The sequence below is a fragment of the Dermacentor andersoni genome, chromosome 9 (genome assembly GCF_023375885.2).
Source record: "Dermacentor andersoni chromosome 9, qqDerAnde1_hic_scaffold, whole genome shotgun sequence".
Classification (NCBI taxonomy): Eukaryota; Metazoa; Arthropoda; class Arachnida; order Ixodida; family Ixodidae; genus Dermacentor; species Dermacentor andersoni.
Genome location: NC_092822.1, coordinates 98060332 through 98077602, shown reverse-complemented (window position 1 = coordinate 98077602; position 17271 = coordinate 98060332). Strand labels below are relative to the sequence as shown.

The 17271-nt window shown below is 45.4% G+C and overlaps 1 protein-coding gene and 1 non-coding gene across 2 annotated transcripts in view; both read left to right on the top strand.

Moving 5' to 3' along the window:
* Positions 1-12510: 12510 nt before the first annotated feature.
* The window catches only part of LOC126528425 (uncharacterized), an 85841-nt gene continuing 81080 nt past the window's right edge, over positions 12511-17271 (top strand). Inside the window, exon 1 of the mRNA XM_072284576.1 lies at positions 12511-12812. Coding sequence (XP_072140677.1) covers positions 12805-12812 — 8 coding nt within the window. The 5' untranslated portion in view covers positions 12511-12804. The remainder of the gene's footprint in view (positions 12813-17271) is intronic.
* Positions 15867-15942, top strand: TRNAF-AAA (transfer RNA phenylalanine (anticodon AAA)). Its single transcript has one exon. It is a non-coding gene; the product is annotated as a tRNA-Phe (tRNA).

Sequence of the window (17271 nt, the reverse complement as noted above, 5' to 3'; positions counted from 1 at the left end):
GGTGCGAAGTAAAACAAAGACAACGTAGGCATTCCGTTTGTGTGTTTTATAATTTCTCTAAACTTCAATTCGTAAATTCAAGCAACAGGTCACGCAGATAACTGGTGTTGTCTTAAATAATTCTCGAAGTCACTTGTCCCCACGAGAGACGCCACACGGCGGACACCAGTACGTAGGCGCAGGAACACGAGCACGTCATCCTCCGGCTTGAAGCGCGGCGGCCCCTAGAAGGGAAAACAGCGTTCGTTTGGAAATTTCAGATCTTTCCGCGGCGTGTAACGATGCAATACTTTGCAGACACGATCGTTATCACGCAATGTATGCTCAGCGCTTTTTAGTTCAAAATGGTCAGACCTGGTGAGGGTTCCCTTAAGGGCCCGTGTCACGGAAAATCCGGTGTTGATGGCCCGGGCGTCTCGTTTATAATTTTGAATCACAACCGCGCAGGCCCTCCACGTGGCGAATGCATTGTCTTAGATTTTTTACAAAGTACTTCCTCGGAATTTTGAGAATGTGATCTCATAAACAAATGTCATGAAAGAAAACACCTACAGCACATGCCTTTTATGTTTTTGCGACATGGCCACGCCTCGAACACGTCCCTACGTGGCCACCATTAGTGGCGTGCGTCTCGACTGCGTCCTGACGTGGCCGGCGTGACAGCAGCAGCAGAGGTAGTAAAGTCGAAGGAAGAGGTAAAGAAAGCTTCGTTTAATAAAAGAAACATGATGCCTATAACACTTTTGCATTCCCCCACGTAAGCAGTCTGAAGTCTCCTTCATACTTTTTTTTAGTGGCACGAGCTTCGAGTGGTTTCTTGAGCCGCACTTCTGGTTGAATTCCTGAGATGACGGGAGGAATTACAATATACACCAGAAAAAATAAATAAAAAATTGTACAGTGCAGTGCGTGCGGTTATTAGCCGAGAACAAACCCAAACTCCCTCAGCTTTCTATTTTCTTCTGGTTTAGGCGGTCACGCCCCACAGCGCCGCCTATTGCGACCCGGTGAGACGGAGACCTTTGAGGATCTACTCGGCTTCTGTCCCGCATTCCCCTAGAGTGAGCCACCGTAGCCCTGCGTGAACAGGATGCAATAAGTTTTGGTCTTATTCGGAGACACCCTATTGCGCCCCGTCCATGACTGCACCATGGCACTGTTACAACTGTCCCTGCTACATATACCAAAAACGCCTTATTGGGCGCCCGAATGACAAGGATGGTGTCGTCAGCGTATGCTTGGATGGTTACTCCTTTAAACATGGAAAGGTCGAGCAGGTCTCGGATGATGGTATTCCACAACGATGGACTAAAGGGAGAGCCCTGAGGACTGACCAAAGTGGTGTCGTCGCGCACCTCTCCAGCGCGAGAACGGTGGATGACCAAGCGTTCCAAGTGTGCAAAAAGACGCTATAGGTTGGATGGGCAAGACATGTCACAAAGGAACTTTAGGACTAGAGGGTGCCACACACTATCAATGGCACCCTGAAATTCCAACGAGAACAGAATAGCCGGAAAGCGAGATGCTTTCAATTGAAAAAGGCGAGGCGTGTTTTCAATGCATGTAAAGCGAGGACCGAGGTGCGGCCACTCGTGAAACCGTACATGTTTGGGATAGAGAAAGTCATGGGAGCGGGAGTGGGAGTAGAAATGACTCGTCCATTCTGCCAGCACCGAGGGAAGTAACCGAAAGCTGAAGCGGTATTGAAAATGAAGAGGAAGGAAGGGTTTTAATTTGAAGAGGGCGCTGACAGTGAGAGGCAAGTCGGGGGTACAATCAGCACTCGATGGGAACCAAAGGTCAGTGGGTCGCCTTGCATTACAATAAATGAAACTGTGCAGGGTGATATCGGCTGGACTAGTTTTGAAGTTAGGGAAGCTCGCAGTAAAATAGAGTATGAAGAACGGCTGAAGAATATGGAAGAAAGTTAATGGGCTGGGAGAGTGTTCAGGTATCTGTACAGGAAAACTTTGATTCACAGTGGAGGAAAAGAACTAGGAAGCTTACCAGCAAGTATGCGGCCTGTAGGATGGGCAACACAGCAACAAAGGTCAAGCGGAAAATCAGAGAGGCTGAATTAATTTCATGGGTGGCGGCAATGGAAAAGAAACCTGCCATGAGTAACTACTTATGAGGAAAAAAACGAAATCAGGAAAGAAACAATTTATGATAACTCAAAGAGAAGCTCATTACTTTTCGAAGCGAGATCGGGATGCTTTAAAACACGCACTTATAAAGCGAGATATAAGGAAGAAGCATGTGCTTGCTGCGGTAAAGCTAGGGAAACTATGGAGCATGTTTTACTAGAATATGAAGACGTCTACCCAGCGGTCGATTTAGGCACCACTAACCTCCTTGAAGCCCTTGGTTCAGGGGAGCTGTGGAAAAATAAACATGTCCGCAATAGGCATTAGTAAGAGGCGATTGGAGGATTGGTGGAAGAGGAGCAGTGAAACGACAAAAAACGGAGACGTAGAAAAGCACAGTTCGCAATACGGGATCAGAAAATTTGGTTGTGGCAGTTCATATTGCTTTTTTTTTTTTCTTGTTTAGCCTATAGGTAGGACATTAGGCAGTATAATAGCAAGAGCTTGGTGGCGCAACCCACCACCCCGTTCCAAAGGGGACGCTCATCCATCCATCCATCCATCCATCCATCCATCCATCCATCCATCCATCCATCCATCCATCCATCCATCCATCCATCCATCCATCTGTCCGTCCGTTAGTCCGTCCACCCACCTACCCCCCGCCCAAATAAGCCCACACCATCATTCCTCAGACACATTCTTAAACCGCTGGCAAATTAATCTATTCGGCAGTCAACATTTTGATGCCTATTACAGCGAGAGCTGTATATGACTAACCTTAGAGTTTTTTCGTCATCCGGCAACAGAAAAAAATCATGTGGGCCGATTCTGGTGATAGTGCAAAAAGGGTCCAAGCTCAATGGCACATACCCCTGTGGAATCGGGAGCCTGTAACGCGCCCTTCGAAATGTTCGGGATGGGCCCACGTATGGGGAGGGCTTAACGCCTGCTTCACCTCCGCCGTGGGTCGGCCCGGTATTGCACTACCGTCGGGTAATCGGGATGTTTGCAGAAAAAAAAAAATCAAATTTCAGTGTTCTCTTATTATCTATGAATTCGTGAGCTACGTTGAACACCAGCCTACAGGACGTGTTCGAATAGATCTGCTGTTTTGCAGTTAGGCAGTACTGTGTCCACAGAGTGGAATGGTTGTCAATTTTTTTTTACTCCTTTTGGATGGCGGAACTTATAGGCATCTCCTGGGGTGTGGGAGGGCGTTTTCTCATCGGTTCGGTGCGCGCGCGATTAACTCGAGATGAGTTCAGTTGTCACCACCTATTCGACGATCACGCGCATCGCTGTTGCTTTGTTAGTTCAAGCTTGGTTGTTCAGACTGATCCATTAATCAGGAAAGGGATTCGGTTGGTAGACAGCTAGTCTGTATGCTGGTGCAACAAGTTGCGGCCGGAGAAAACACCAGTTGCGTTTAACTTTGCTTTTTGCTTCATTATTTCGTGGAGTAACGGCTCGCCGCGACGCTGGCAGGTCCTCGGAAGCATATACCCACGATATGGGTTAGAAAAGGTTGAATATAAAATAATGCGAAACAGCGGCCATCATCAGACCCGCCAATAACCGGTAAAACCATAAACAATATGACAGTCCCCCGTTATACTTCGTCTGGCTTTTCACTAATTGTACTTCAGTTTCCGGGCAAAACAGGCAACTGGAAAGAAGTGTAGCAAAGAGTTGACAAATTAAGCGATCTACTAAGGGAGAAAGCGAAGGCAACAGCCAAACAGGAAGGAAAAGCGAAAATTAACAAATTTAAGTGCTGGTTGTGAAAATATTTATCGATCAACATCCCTTTATTTAAGAAGCAAGCAGAGAAAAGTTCGCCGGAAGTGGAGAATAATTCCGTGTTTTGAATCACGCTTCTACAGTTCTTAGTGGAGCTGCCGGACGTAGCCACTTCTCTGCTGTGCTAATGTGAGTTTTTTTAACCTTCCGCGGTGGGCGCAGTACGTCTAGAACCGCAGCTGGGTGCCCTACGCAGCTACGCTCTACGCCGTTGTACGGGACTGCAGACCACGCATCGTTACGCAACTTCCCAAATAGCTACACGGGTTGGTTTTGGCACTTAAATTAGTAGAGCAGTAAAGGAGGCAAAAGAGCCGTGATTGCCCCGAAAACCTATATATTTCTCTATAATTCTTCCCGGGCTAATTAAAAAAACGCTACTAGAAATTTTTTACTTTAGCTTGTTTACTTGTTCAATGCAGCGTTCTGCATGCGCTTCTGTCTGGCGCGAGTCCATTTGATGCAGTTCCTTGTTTGACAAGTAAAGGAGAGGTGTATCTCACAGGCGTACCTGTGAGGTACATCTTAGTTCATTTCTATTTTGCGGGTTTATGCGTCTTTGTGACAAATGGCGGGCATTATTCACATTTGCACTAATAAAGCTACCTCTTCCCTCACCCCTCATTTGCATAGAAAGAGTTACCTTGAGTTGCCCCCCCCCCCCCCTGAAACACAATCCTTGGAGCGTGCCTGCTTTTTGATGACGAGGGTCTATAGTCCGAAGACTGTAGCGCTGTTCCTTCTGACAGTACAGAGAATTGCCCGCACATCTAGTCAAAAGAAGCTTACTCATCTCCTGAGAAAGTGCTACGCCGACTTGACGGAAAGTTAGCATCGATTTCCCTGTATCGATAAGAATTGGGAATCAGTTTATGTAGTCAAAAATAGCGAAACGCATTACGCAAATAATCATGCATTATTTGTAACGTGAAGCAAATGCGCATAAAATCGTTACTGATGCTTTCCTTCAAGTTGCAGGTAAAGACGTTAAAACTACGGTGGATATTGAGAAAAATTGTAGGCGACCCTAATCTTTGACTTAGGTGTCTTTTAGCGGCACTCCCACCTCGGCGTTGCTGTTCTTTAGTTTAACTTTAGGCGAACGCAATGCATGAATCGATCTCGGAGGCAACTGTTTTCCGTTAATTAGCCACTGAAATATGCCGCCTTTTTGTGTGTCAAATCATTAGTGACCTCATTAGCGCCGCTTTCTACTTCCGGATTTCCAGGAATTTCGCTAAAGTCGTGCTCACTTGGCAGGTCTCTAAAGGCTACGATTCTGTGCTTTGGTGTGCGGTAATCAGTGATATTTAATTCTAGTTAATCTAGACCCTTCAGTAAAACTTATAACCTCTTGCTCTGATTATATAATATAATGAAACCCACGAATTTTGTACTGGAGTGTAATATTTCTTAATTTTTTTTCTGACTTATTTTGAATTTCACCCTGTCGTCGCCTTGATTTCCAATTCTAATAATTCCAGGTACTTCAGTAACTCAACTTGTAGCTTAACCTCCGTTATCATATCTGTAATGAAACCCATGAATATTCAAAATCACTCTATTTTTTCGTTTTTGTTATTTAGTTTTGTTTTGTTGTGTGTTTTGTTATTTTGTTTTAGTCGTCTCTGTAGATGAACCGGAACCTGCACAAATTAACGCAGAAAGTTGGGCTAGTTGGTGTTGATGCATTTGCTGAGACATAGTTACTAGCGCTAACAAGACTAACGGAAGAAAAAGTTGGGACACGACAGAGCGCTAGACATCAACTGACAGGACCGAAGCCATATCAAAGCGACGGTTTTTGTTTTCGTGAGAGTGTATATGCGCTGCAAAAACAAGTTCATGGCATAAAATAAACGCCAAATAAACAGACGGGGAAGTGACCCACGTGTTGAGAAAAGGAAAGACGGGTGCGTTCAAGAAAGTAAGTATACCACTTCTAAATGAGTCGAATCGGCAATCAGGATGTTTGCAGAAAAAAAAAAATCAGATGTCAGTGTTCCCTTATCTATGAATTCGTAAGCTACGTTGAACACCAGCCTACAGGACGTGTTCGAATAGATCTGCTGTTTTGCAGCTAGGCAGTACTGTGTCCGTTTTCTCACTTCAGTGACTTTCTTGATGACCGAAGCCGGAACGCTACGGCAGACATCCTTTATCCTTGCCTTGAACTAATCTAACGTGCGTCTTGATCATGTAAGTACGATCTTCCATGTAGCCCCAAAGAAAGGAATCGAGTGGAGAGAGGTCAGGTGACCTAGCCGGCCAATTTACAGGCACTTCCCAATCTATTGCGCATGAAAACTCGCATTCACCAAGTTTCGTTCTCGGCTGCTGTGTGCTGGTGCTCCATCTTCCTGATACCACAGAAGTGGAAGACGTGACAACGGGACTTCGCTGAGAAAGTCATCCACTACTATTTCAACGATTTCGTCGCTGTAACACTGTCCATCGAAGAAGATGGGACCGATTATAGCACCGGCGTAAATTCCGAACCACACACTGAGCAACTACTGGTACTGCTGCCGATTGCGCTTTACCCAGTGTGGATTGCAGTCGCTCCAATGGCGTGCATTATGCAAATTTACCAGGACGCTACTGCGGAAATTGGCTTCACCTGTGCGCATGATGTTGTTCAAAAAGTCCGGAGACTCACGGATTTTTGTCAGGACCCTATTCGAGAAATCTACACGATTCTACAGGTTAATTTTGATTAATTATGGGGTTTTACGTGCCAAAACCACTTTCTGATTATGAGGCACGCCGTAGTGGAGGACTCCGGAAATTTAAACCACCTGGGGATCTTTAACGTGCACCTAAATCTAGGTACACGGGTGTTTTCGCATTTCGCCCCCATCGAAATGCGGCCGCCGTGGCCGGGATTCGATCCCGCGACCTCGTGCTCAGCAGCCCAACACCATAGCCACTGAGCAACCACGGCGGGTGATTCTACAGGTTACGATCTCCCAAGCATTGGTGCTGGTTAAGGTAGTACGGGTGAAAGGCCGTCATTTAGAATCCTCCAAACTGATGACCTGGATATTGATACTTTGTCGGCCGCGTCCCACACGCTAGCATGATAGTTTGAGGCCATAAATGCTAGAACATCCATGCGTAGGCTAGGACTCAAAGATGCATTCTTCCTCCGCTGTATCTTGAAGCTGCCGGTGTGCCTCAGGTTTTCATAATTTCTGATAGTCGATGCGTTTGGGCTAACGCCACACTTCCATGACTGATATATATATATATATATATATATATATATATATATATATATATATATATATAAACTGTGAAAGGCAAAAACTAGCTTTTATTGGGCGAACCTGTGCCCACAAAACAGGCTACACTTAAAGCACAACGAGACCGGCGAACACAGTCGGCGATCGTCGTAAATCTGATCAGCGGGTCATGCGCGTCGGCTTTTATAGTGCAGGCGTCGAATGTTCCAGACTAATCGTTCGGACCCGCGTGTCTTCCACAAAGTTCTACACCATTCGCGTCATGCGATGAAATCAGATAACATAAGGTTCGGCGACAACAGACAGCGGATAGAAGCATCGATAACTTTCCAGAAACTTCGGATACATGCAGGCGCGTCCCACGCTGTGCGATTACATTTGTTAGGCGGCGAAACGTGGTTGCCCGATACAGATAAGTAGACGTGTCAATATATATATATATATATATATATATATATATATATATATATATATATATAGTTGCGGCGATTCTCTTGACCCTTGGAGATCCCAATCCAAGGATCATGTGTACCTTCTGCTCATTAGAGAAAGACACGGCGACAGAGAAGCAACAGAAGGTGTTTGAACTCGTGCACTGACCTTGACAATTCGGTTTTGTGGTGATAGGTTTTGCGGCAAAAAAAAAAAAAAAAAACATCCGTAGACTTCATCTACTCTAAGAGAACAGCTATCACAGCTTGCTTCCAACTAACACCAAACACGACATGTTACTTCGGCCGGTGCGCGCCAGATAAGGCACTAGCTCGATCACGATGTTTTTCCTTACTTCCTTTACTTCGTTCTGGATAACTCAGAGGGAGCCTGTTCGAGGGCGCTGCTTTATGATCCGGGTGGGAGCGCAACCACGTGGTATTTTCCATATTTCGCGGGGTTTACTGATTAGTCGAAAAAAAAAATTTGTACGGAATTAGTACGTCGCTGAAAATACCAGTTAATGTCCCTTGGCTGTGCCTATGAATGCCTCACTCTCACTTTATTTAGGATAGTACGTGTCGTGTTATATAATCATTTCACTCTCTCACTTTATTTAGGATAGTACGTGTCGTGTTATATAATCATTTCACTTACCTAATTAAATTTTAGTAACGAAAAAATTACTGGCAGCTGCTCCACTGTACTGCAAACAATATGCACTAGGTTTTCTTCGAGTAACGCATTGCTCATTTCTTAAATCTTGGCGCATGTAACTAATTGGGACCCCGTGTATATATTTATGACCTTTGCATGCAACTGACGATGTTTCTGTCCCTAACAAATGCTGTAAATTAATGTTTTCTTTTCATGGGTCCTTAGCATTGCTTACTGGAAAGAGAAGCAATACTGAGACAACATTCACGTGCATTTCACAGGCCATTGATAAATCTGCCGAAGGGGTCACTGAAGTCTCCAGGTTTTGTCAGCTTCAATAAAGCATGAAGAGCAATTTGAAACATGGTGAACACAAAGCAACATATTCATTCTCTATGCAAGGCTATCCATAACTTTAGAAATAATTTTTGCTTTGCTGCCTCCATCTCTTTCAAAAATATAATAAACACTGTCCTTTGTGCATATTTAAATTTAATGTGTGTGTGCATGGTGTTTACAGTGGACATTTATAACAATGTTGAAGTGAGAAAATACGTATGAGGGAGCTTCCGCTAGTGGACTTCTACTGCGCGTGTCCCCCTATTGTCAGAGTTTGCAGAAATGAAGCGAAGGTATGAATTAAAAGTCGTGCATGTCCACCCCAACAATGATGCAGTAAGCTAAAAGCCCCAGTAAAAATTTGTCAGGAAAAAGATACGTTAAACAATGTGGGTGACAAAGCTCTGGTAATGGCACTTTAGGTGTGTGTGTGTGGGAATGGAATCTCAGACTCCCCCCCCCCCCCCACCCCCCGGGAATACTATGGTGGGGGCTCGGATCCCACAAACTCCGGTAGTCGGTGCCTAGGGAGGCTGGTATCATGTATGGTTAGTTATTGTTTCTTTTCAGTGCCAAGCGCCGTAAATTAACACAAAGCCGATCACAATGTTATCAGTGAGCCTTAAAGCTACACTTTTTATTTATATAGAAAACGAATCACGCGATTCGCGTAAGCTAGCTGGAAAGCATTTAGCCTGAATACATGTAACCAGATTGCTTTAAATACACGTCCTGCAGGCTTGCAATGTAAAAGTTCTGAATAGCGGTCCCACATCCCTGCATTCCCTTGTTCTGCACTGCAATGATGCGTAACAGTGCTTCTAAACGCTATGCACGTGATTTTTCCGTGCTGTGGGCGAGCCAAACGTAGCAGAGGGTTTAAATCTCTCTATGGAGGGGGGGGGGGGGGGGGGCATGTTGCAGGACAGATGCCGACAAGTTATTTTTTTTTTTACCTGCGCTATTGTTTGCCGCGGATCATTTCACCATTGGGAAGTGTTATGCAATCGTACGCATGGCTTGCCAGTGTTCTTGAAGAACGGAATGCAGCTTCAAAGTTAAGTACAGCAGCTATGCTACTCGTCATATGGAGACGTAATCTCAAATTAAGCGGTGTATTAGATTATGGACACGTGTACTTGTTTGTCTTTATTGGGCAACACGTTTCACCACCTAACAAATGTTATCGCGCAGGACGCGCCTGGAATGTTATCGATGCTTCCATCCGCTGTCTGTGACCGAACCTTGTGTAATCTGATTGTATATGTGCGCGACGCGAATAATGTAGAACTTTGTGGAAGGCACGCGGGTCCCAGCGATAACTCTGGAACATTCGACGACTGATGTATAAAAGCCCACGCGCTTGACCCACTGATCAGATTTTCGACGATCCCCGTCTGTGCTCGCCGCTGTTGCCGTTCTTTGAGTGTAGCCTGTTTTGGAGGGCACAAGTTCGCCCAATAAAACGCTAGTTTCGTCTTTCCCAGTTTGGCTGCTTTCTTCACTATCACTAATCCGTGACTATATATATATATATATAATCCTGCAAGCTCGCTCATGTACGCGTTCTTTATTTCTTGGGCACAATGTCCGCCGCTGAATTAAGCACAATGTTCGATATGACCGTACTACTTGTACATAACGCCGTCTTTTTTAGCAAGTGCATCACAAACTTGGCCAACATCACTGCCTGCTTACTTCGTGGCATCTCGCTGTAGCTTTCTTGTGGTGAGCTTCGCGTTCGAATAGGGAAACGCTATGGCGGTCCACTAACAGTAATATAGCGCACATTTTTTTAAAGACAGTGTTGATGATGATGAATATTTTGAACGTAAAAAATTACTCAGAAAGGAAGACATTTACTACAGTCTAAATAAAAATGCATATTTGTCTAACAAACTAAATTTTATGAATCGTGCTGAGGCTGTCGTTTCTCTATCGTCCTCATTTGAATATTGTCATCCCATTGTCGTCACGCCATCGTCGCCGTACCACCGTCGTCGATCCATCGACCTCGTATTCGTCATTTTATCGTAATCATTTTGTCGGCCTTTAATCGTGATTACGCGGCCACTATCATGCCATCTTTGCCATTGGGTCGTCGTCACACAGAAGCTAGCATTCCTGCAGGGGACATTGTTGTCACTGCCGCTCCTTCATCCGGTTGTCATCATACCATCTGGTTGCCCTCATCGTCATGTCATCGTCATCGTACAGTCGTGATATACTCACACTCAAGTCGTTGTCACACCATCTCCCCAATTCACTAATCGATATCGAATGTCTTCATGCCGTCGTCGTTACACGCCTTTGTCGATCGCTCGATCGATTTCTGCTAAGTCATTGCACGGTCACTACGTCAACGTCATGCATATCATCGTCATGCCTCCATACTCATGCGCGACCTTGGCAAGCTAGGGCCATAGTAGTCGACACTGCAGTATGTGGCATTTAGGCGAAATAATGATGGTGTCAAAATTGCTACTGCACGTGGATAATAAATGCCACTGCAGGAATGTGGTCTGTCGCTACATTTCTCGTTTGCTATTCGCATTATCGTTAACAGCCATCGCAGGATGCGTTGTGCGTAATTTCTTTATAACGGCATCACTGCGTCTCCGCGGGGAGCCTGGAAAATGTGTTAATATTGTTACGCTACGAGGTGGCGCTCACGCGAGCTAAACTCCTTTTGTCCAGGAAAGTAGGGTATGGTTGAATTTGGGCGCAACCGAATTAAGTGATGTTCGCTGGATGGGAGCTGGAGACCTCGTGCTCAGAAGCAGATCTAGATCTACTGGCACGTACTAACTCTTGAGGATTGGCCAAGAATCGTATAGTTCATAGTAAAGTGTAAAATAAGTGAAAGTTTTATTATAGGTAAGCTGTAATCGAAACATAGACTGTAGAGCGTGCACAATTTTATGAAACTAAAAATTACGCCATTACCATAGAGCAAAAGCAATTCAAGTTCAATTTTTGTGACAGAAGAGCAGGCGAAAAATATTTGTATTCAGAGTTTAAATCTCTTTGATGCTAAAAGAAAATTTTGGAAGGCTGCGCTAGCCTTCCGTCGCTATGCCCAAACGTACAGACACAGAAAGAAAGTTATTTTTGAGGAGTTAAATCTAATGCAAGAATGCGGGGTGCTGTTTCTAGGGTACGTTTTTTTAAGCTAATAAAACGCCGACAAGAAATTAAAAAAATGTTCTGTGGTTTCATGTTCCATACACACATGACAAATCGGTGAGGCTGCCAGACCAGCCCTGCATAAATAAAGATTTAAAGAAAGTACGCAACAGCGAAGCCTACTAATAGGTATTACAATTTTTATATATTGGCAAAGAGTGCATTTCCAGTGGTTCAATAAGTGTTTGAAAGACGAGGAATTTGTTATAGATGGAACAGACAAGTCTCGCATTATCATTTGCCTCCCATATCTTGGAGCTATGATTAAGGCTGATGTAGGGAGAATTTAGATGGCTGGGCCAGCTAGCGATGCTTTCGGCCATGAATCAGCAGTTTCATTTAGAGCTAGGCCTGTATGCCAAGGTAGCCGGACTAAATGGATATCAAGACTAAAAGTTGTGAGGTACTAAGGATTTAAACACTCGAAGAACCCGAGATTCTTTAGGTGTGGTGAGCGTAGTACGCAAGGATAAAGAATCAGTTACAATGATTACATTGTTATTGTTGGGCTTAATTTACGAAGGTCCAGTACTACTGCAGAAGATTCGGCAAGGAATATTGGTATAAACTCCGCAAGGCGCAGGGAAAATGATAAATCGAGAATAGGTGTGAATATACGAATACTTCATTTTTCTCGGTTCTGCGTGGCATCAGTCGCACAGAGACGACGACGACGACGAAGCGAAAATTTAGGGCGGTGCAGCGCGTGCCGATCTGGGCGTGGAAGGTGCGCGTGGCAGCATTCGGAAGAACGCGGCCAGCGTGGCACACGAGCGAGAAGATTGGGTCCCGGGCGTGGTGGCAGCCGGGCTTCCTGGCCCACGCTCGCTTCGGTCTCCCACTTGGACCGAGGCCCATGAGGTCCTTCCTTTGTCCAGGAACTGGCAAACGTGAACACGGGTCGGCAAAGCGTCTCCAGCACCGTGGCCAAGCTCCAGCATCGAGCTCGAGATTGCACCGGCGTCGGTCGACGCTGCCTGGACGACACTAGATCAGCGTCGACTATCTGCATCTACTGCTGCAAGACCCACACAGGCCCTCGTCCTTCTGGTCGTATGATCAGGTAAGGTCTTTGCAATGGCAGTTATATAGGTTTTCCAGGGCGTTCTCGTAAAGGGCTTGGTTATTCTAGTCTGCGTTCTATGATTCGCTTTTGCTTGTCCTCGCGAAAATGTTTTTAATGCAATGTATTCTTTTCCGAATGCACTCCCTTGCGGGTGTCTTGCTGTTTAGCTACGCGAATCTCGCTGATAGTGCAGCTATCTTGTTTTCTTGGACGATTCATCTGTTATAGCCGTCTAAAGTGGGGTGCCATAGGCGTGATTACATATGTGAACTGCAGCCACTGGATAAGTGACGCGTGGCTTTAGCTTGCTTTGTCTTACCATACCTTCTAATTTTAAATATTGTCGCTCTTACTGTAAATATCAGAGCTGCAGCATATATCCCCGGCCTAGTCGTTCGCTGCACAACATTTACATAAGACCGTTGACTACAAGTTAGACTGATTCGCATTATTTCATCAACTATACTTGCCTCTGTCATATTTTGGTTCGCTTCGTATCGCTAAAAAGAGAATCTTTTCTTTTCTTTATTACCTACATTCATGAAGCACCATCAAACTGAGATGACCAGACTTGTCGCAGCTGCCGAGCAGGACATCTAAATTAGATACATATAAATCATGCGCCGCTCTAAAGGACATCTACAGTTTCTATGAATGACTCTGTGTGAAACCTAATACCTCACGTTTGTCATATTTAGTCGATCTAGAAACTTTTTATGAAAATTTCATTTGTTATTCGCACTCCGTTACGCACTTGTAAGCTGACATGCTTCGGTATTGTTCAACTAACTGTTTTGACAAGTTCTGTAGAACGTATTCGGGCCCTAAAGAAAAAAATTTGGAACTTAGCTTTCTGCGGCGATTTCGTTCAGAACAATTCAGCCATTGCCCACGTACCACGCTTTGTGGTGTTGGCGCTGATGTAAGTGTGCTGTGATTCGCATGACAGGGAACTGTTGAGGCCCATTTATAGTCCGACGTAGAATTGACGCGCGCGCACGCTCGGCAGGGCGACGCCACGCCAGCGAAAGCGCCGACGTGTACGGCGTCCGTCGCGGTCCGTCGGGGTCCCCCAGCTACAGCAGGCGCGAGATGCGACATGCATGCTCCATCCCGCACAGGCCTCGGTCACCCAAAATTCACCGCGTCCGCGTCTCGCCGCTGCCGGTGGCGCGTTCCCTTGCACATTGCAGTGACCTAGCAGTTTCGTGTTCATCCTGAAACGCCTAGTTTTGCATAAAATGCTCACGCGTCTAAGGGTGAGTTTTCGCGTAGCGGTAATAAGACGAAACTGGCATCGCCAACCTTCGCCGACGCTGGTTCACGCGCACGCTGTGTCGGACTGAAAGGTGGTCTTTACGCGTATAGCCAAGTTTTTCTACATAGCCATTAATTGAATTATGCGGTTTTACGTGCCAACACCATGATCTGATTACGAGGCGCACCGTAGCGGGTGGCTCCGGAAACTTAGATCGCCTCGGGTTCTTTAACGTGCACATTAGTCTAAGCACACGGTTGTTTTCGCATTTTGCCCCCCTCGAAATGCGGCCGCCGTGTATGAGATTCGATCCCGCGACTTCGTGCTTAGCAGCCCAACACCATAGCCACTAAGGAACCACGGGGGGTCACACAGCAATGGTACCAGACAGTTGGGAGTGCATTTATTATTGCGAAATGCCGAAGGCAGGGAGGGCGTGCCGTCAGTGCTCTGACGCTAGGAGGGGGGGGGGTGTTCAGGGAGATGTTTACTTAGGGTGCAGCTGCGTACGACGCCCTGATCGCTCTCGCGTGGGGCCCTGTATTGCAAGGGATTGGCGGTGGTTACAGATTGTGCGTATACTGAGGTTTGATAGCTCCGTATGCACTATGCTCTCTGCGCTTAGTTCGCAGTGGAGCGAGAAGCAGCATGAAGGGCAAGTCGCTCACCAGTGCTGCTGTTCTTCCTCACACCAGCGTTTTGACAACGAGGGCCCGCGGTCAAATAGTGAGATTAGTTTGTATGTGCGCGAGTCATACCATGCTCAATAATTTGGTTAATAAGCGTATGTTTACAAGTGTACCCAACCGATAATACAAGTACTTCTTATAGCTACCTAATAATTTGCTATCGAAATCGATGATCTAACTTTCAGACAAAACTGGGCAACTTATTGTACTGAGTGGAAGAAACGGTGAACGTTCTTGCGTTGTTTTTCGATATCTTCCGCCATGCAGGCTTTGTGCTAATTTTTCCTTGTGTGGTGCCGACCACGATCGTCAGATGTTGCACACTCCAAACATTTGTAACGTTGCAAGTGCAACATCGATGAAATTCTCACACAAGCTCTTCTTGTGCAAACTATCTTAGAAACAAACATTTTGTCCGCTCGGCAGTAGCCGATTATGCATAAGAAACTTCTACTGGTTTTCCAGAAAGAAAGCTTCGCTGTAGAAGAAATATTCATTTTGGTGCGAGACTCGAATGCATAAGCATTTCTATGCCTACCCAACGAGAAATTTGTCCATCGTCACGTAGGACGAATGCAATGGCTCATACCCTCCTAAACAATGGCTCATACCCCCGCAGTAGGGTTTCTGTGGTCGCAGTACGAGTGTTTCTCCTCCTAGGCATAAACAGCTTCGCTGTAAAAACAATGAACACCTTCCTGCTGGAGCCCAATACGATCATAAGGCGCACTAACAAATGAAAGTTTATTGAACATGCCGAGTAAATGTTGGTTGACAAGCAATAAATCGAAGTTACACCAAAAGAAGCAAGAACTGATGTGTGTCCATACAGATCCCAACAGGAAACGCATCCGTCACTGAAAGTTTGACGTAATAGCTCTGCGGAAACCCGCAAGGTGGAGAGAAGTAATTATGAAAGGGAAAATCGGATATCCACCTGCTCGTAGCTGTTGCTGCAAAGGATACCCAGACGGGTTCCTCGAAAGAAAAGCCTCGCAGTTGAAAAAACTTCGTCCTGGTCCGAGACTCCACCTTGCGTGTTTCCGTCAAACTCTTGCCTTTGCATCGAGTTGTCGACAGACTTCGCCCTGCCATCTGATAACCGCCTGGTTAGCTCAGATGGTAGAGCGGCTGCCCCAAATAGGCGGTGGTCCCGGGTTCGAGTCCCGGACCAGGACCATTTTTCAACTGCGAGGCTTTCCTTTCGAGGAACCCGTATGGTTTTCCCCTGTAGCAATTGCTACGAACGAGTGGATGTCTTATTTTCCATTTAATAACTACTTGTCTCCACCTTGCATGTTTCTGCACTATTACGTCAAACTCTTGCCTTTGCTTCTCGGCCTGCCATCTTCTAGCCGTCTGGTTAGCTCAAATGGTAGAGCGGCTGCCTCGGAAAGGCGGTGGTCCAGGGTTCGAGTCCCGGACCAAGGTGAATTTTTCTTTCGAGAAACCCGTATGATACTCTTTCGTAGCAGTTGCTACGAACGGATGTATATTTGATGTTCCCTTTATTAACCTCTGAAAGTGTAAAAGAGGTTATGCTGACACAAGATTCTCCCAGTGTCTTTGTATCTACAGCTTCCATAATTTTTCGAGGCAGCCGATTAGCACAGAATGCTAGCTTCTTCCTGTACGATGTACTCTCGACACCTGAGCGTGCATTGTAGAGGAAGAAGCTAGCATTCTGTGCAGATCGGCTGCGTAGAGAAATTATGGAAGCTGTAGACCTAAAAACGCCGGGAGAACCTTGTCAGCATTGCCTCCGTTAGAAATGGATGCATTTCCTGTCAGGAAACGCACATTCTTTTACTTCTCCTTTTTGTGTATGTTCGGTTTATTGCTTTTCAGCCAGCATTTACTCGGCGTGTGCATTAAATTTTCGGTTGTTAGATCATCTTGGCTTCTCTAGTTCAATGCTATGTGTTCTCCGGTGCCGTTTGCAGCCAAGCTATTTTTGTTTTGCTCTGCAACGAGTCACTTCATTGGCCCTTGTGATGGTTCTGTGTACCTTATATAATTTTTTATTTGGCCAATGTTGCAGGAGCGTACAGTGTGAAGCAGTAACAACAGGGTACGCTAACTTCCAATTAAACGGTTTGTTGTTAAATTCAGTGATTTATAAAGGTTACCAGAAGGCAGTACAGCAAGAAAGCCTGATAAAACTAGTGCTTGATAAAACCAAACCTAAAATAGAGAGTAAGTACAAATAAATATAAAAGTCCAGGGAAGAAAAGAACATTGTGATCAACTGCGCATGCGGTGACCTGGAACATGTTGCTGAAAGAGTGTGCTTGCGTAAGCAGCTGTCAGTCTGCCTATTGGAATAAGAACAGTGTTTCTTGAAATATGCTAGCACGCACTATTGGCGATTGTAATGAATTTTTTCCTGCATTGGTATTTTTCTGTATTTTCTTTCTGCAGCATTTTTATTTGTGTTTGCTTGCATCAAGCACCAACTTTTATGTGGCCTGCAAAGCTGTCTATTTGTTTTCTTCAAAACTGTACACCA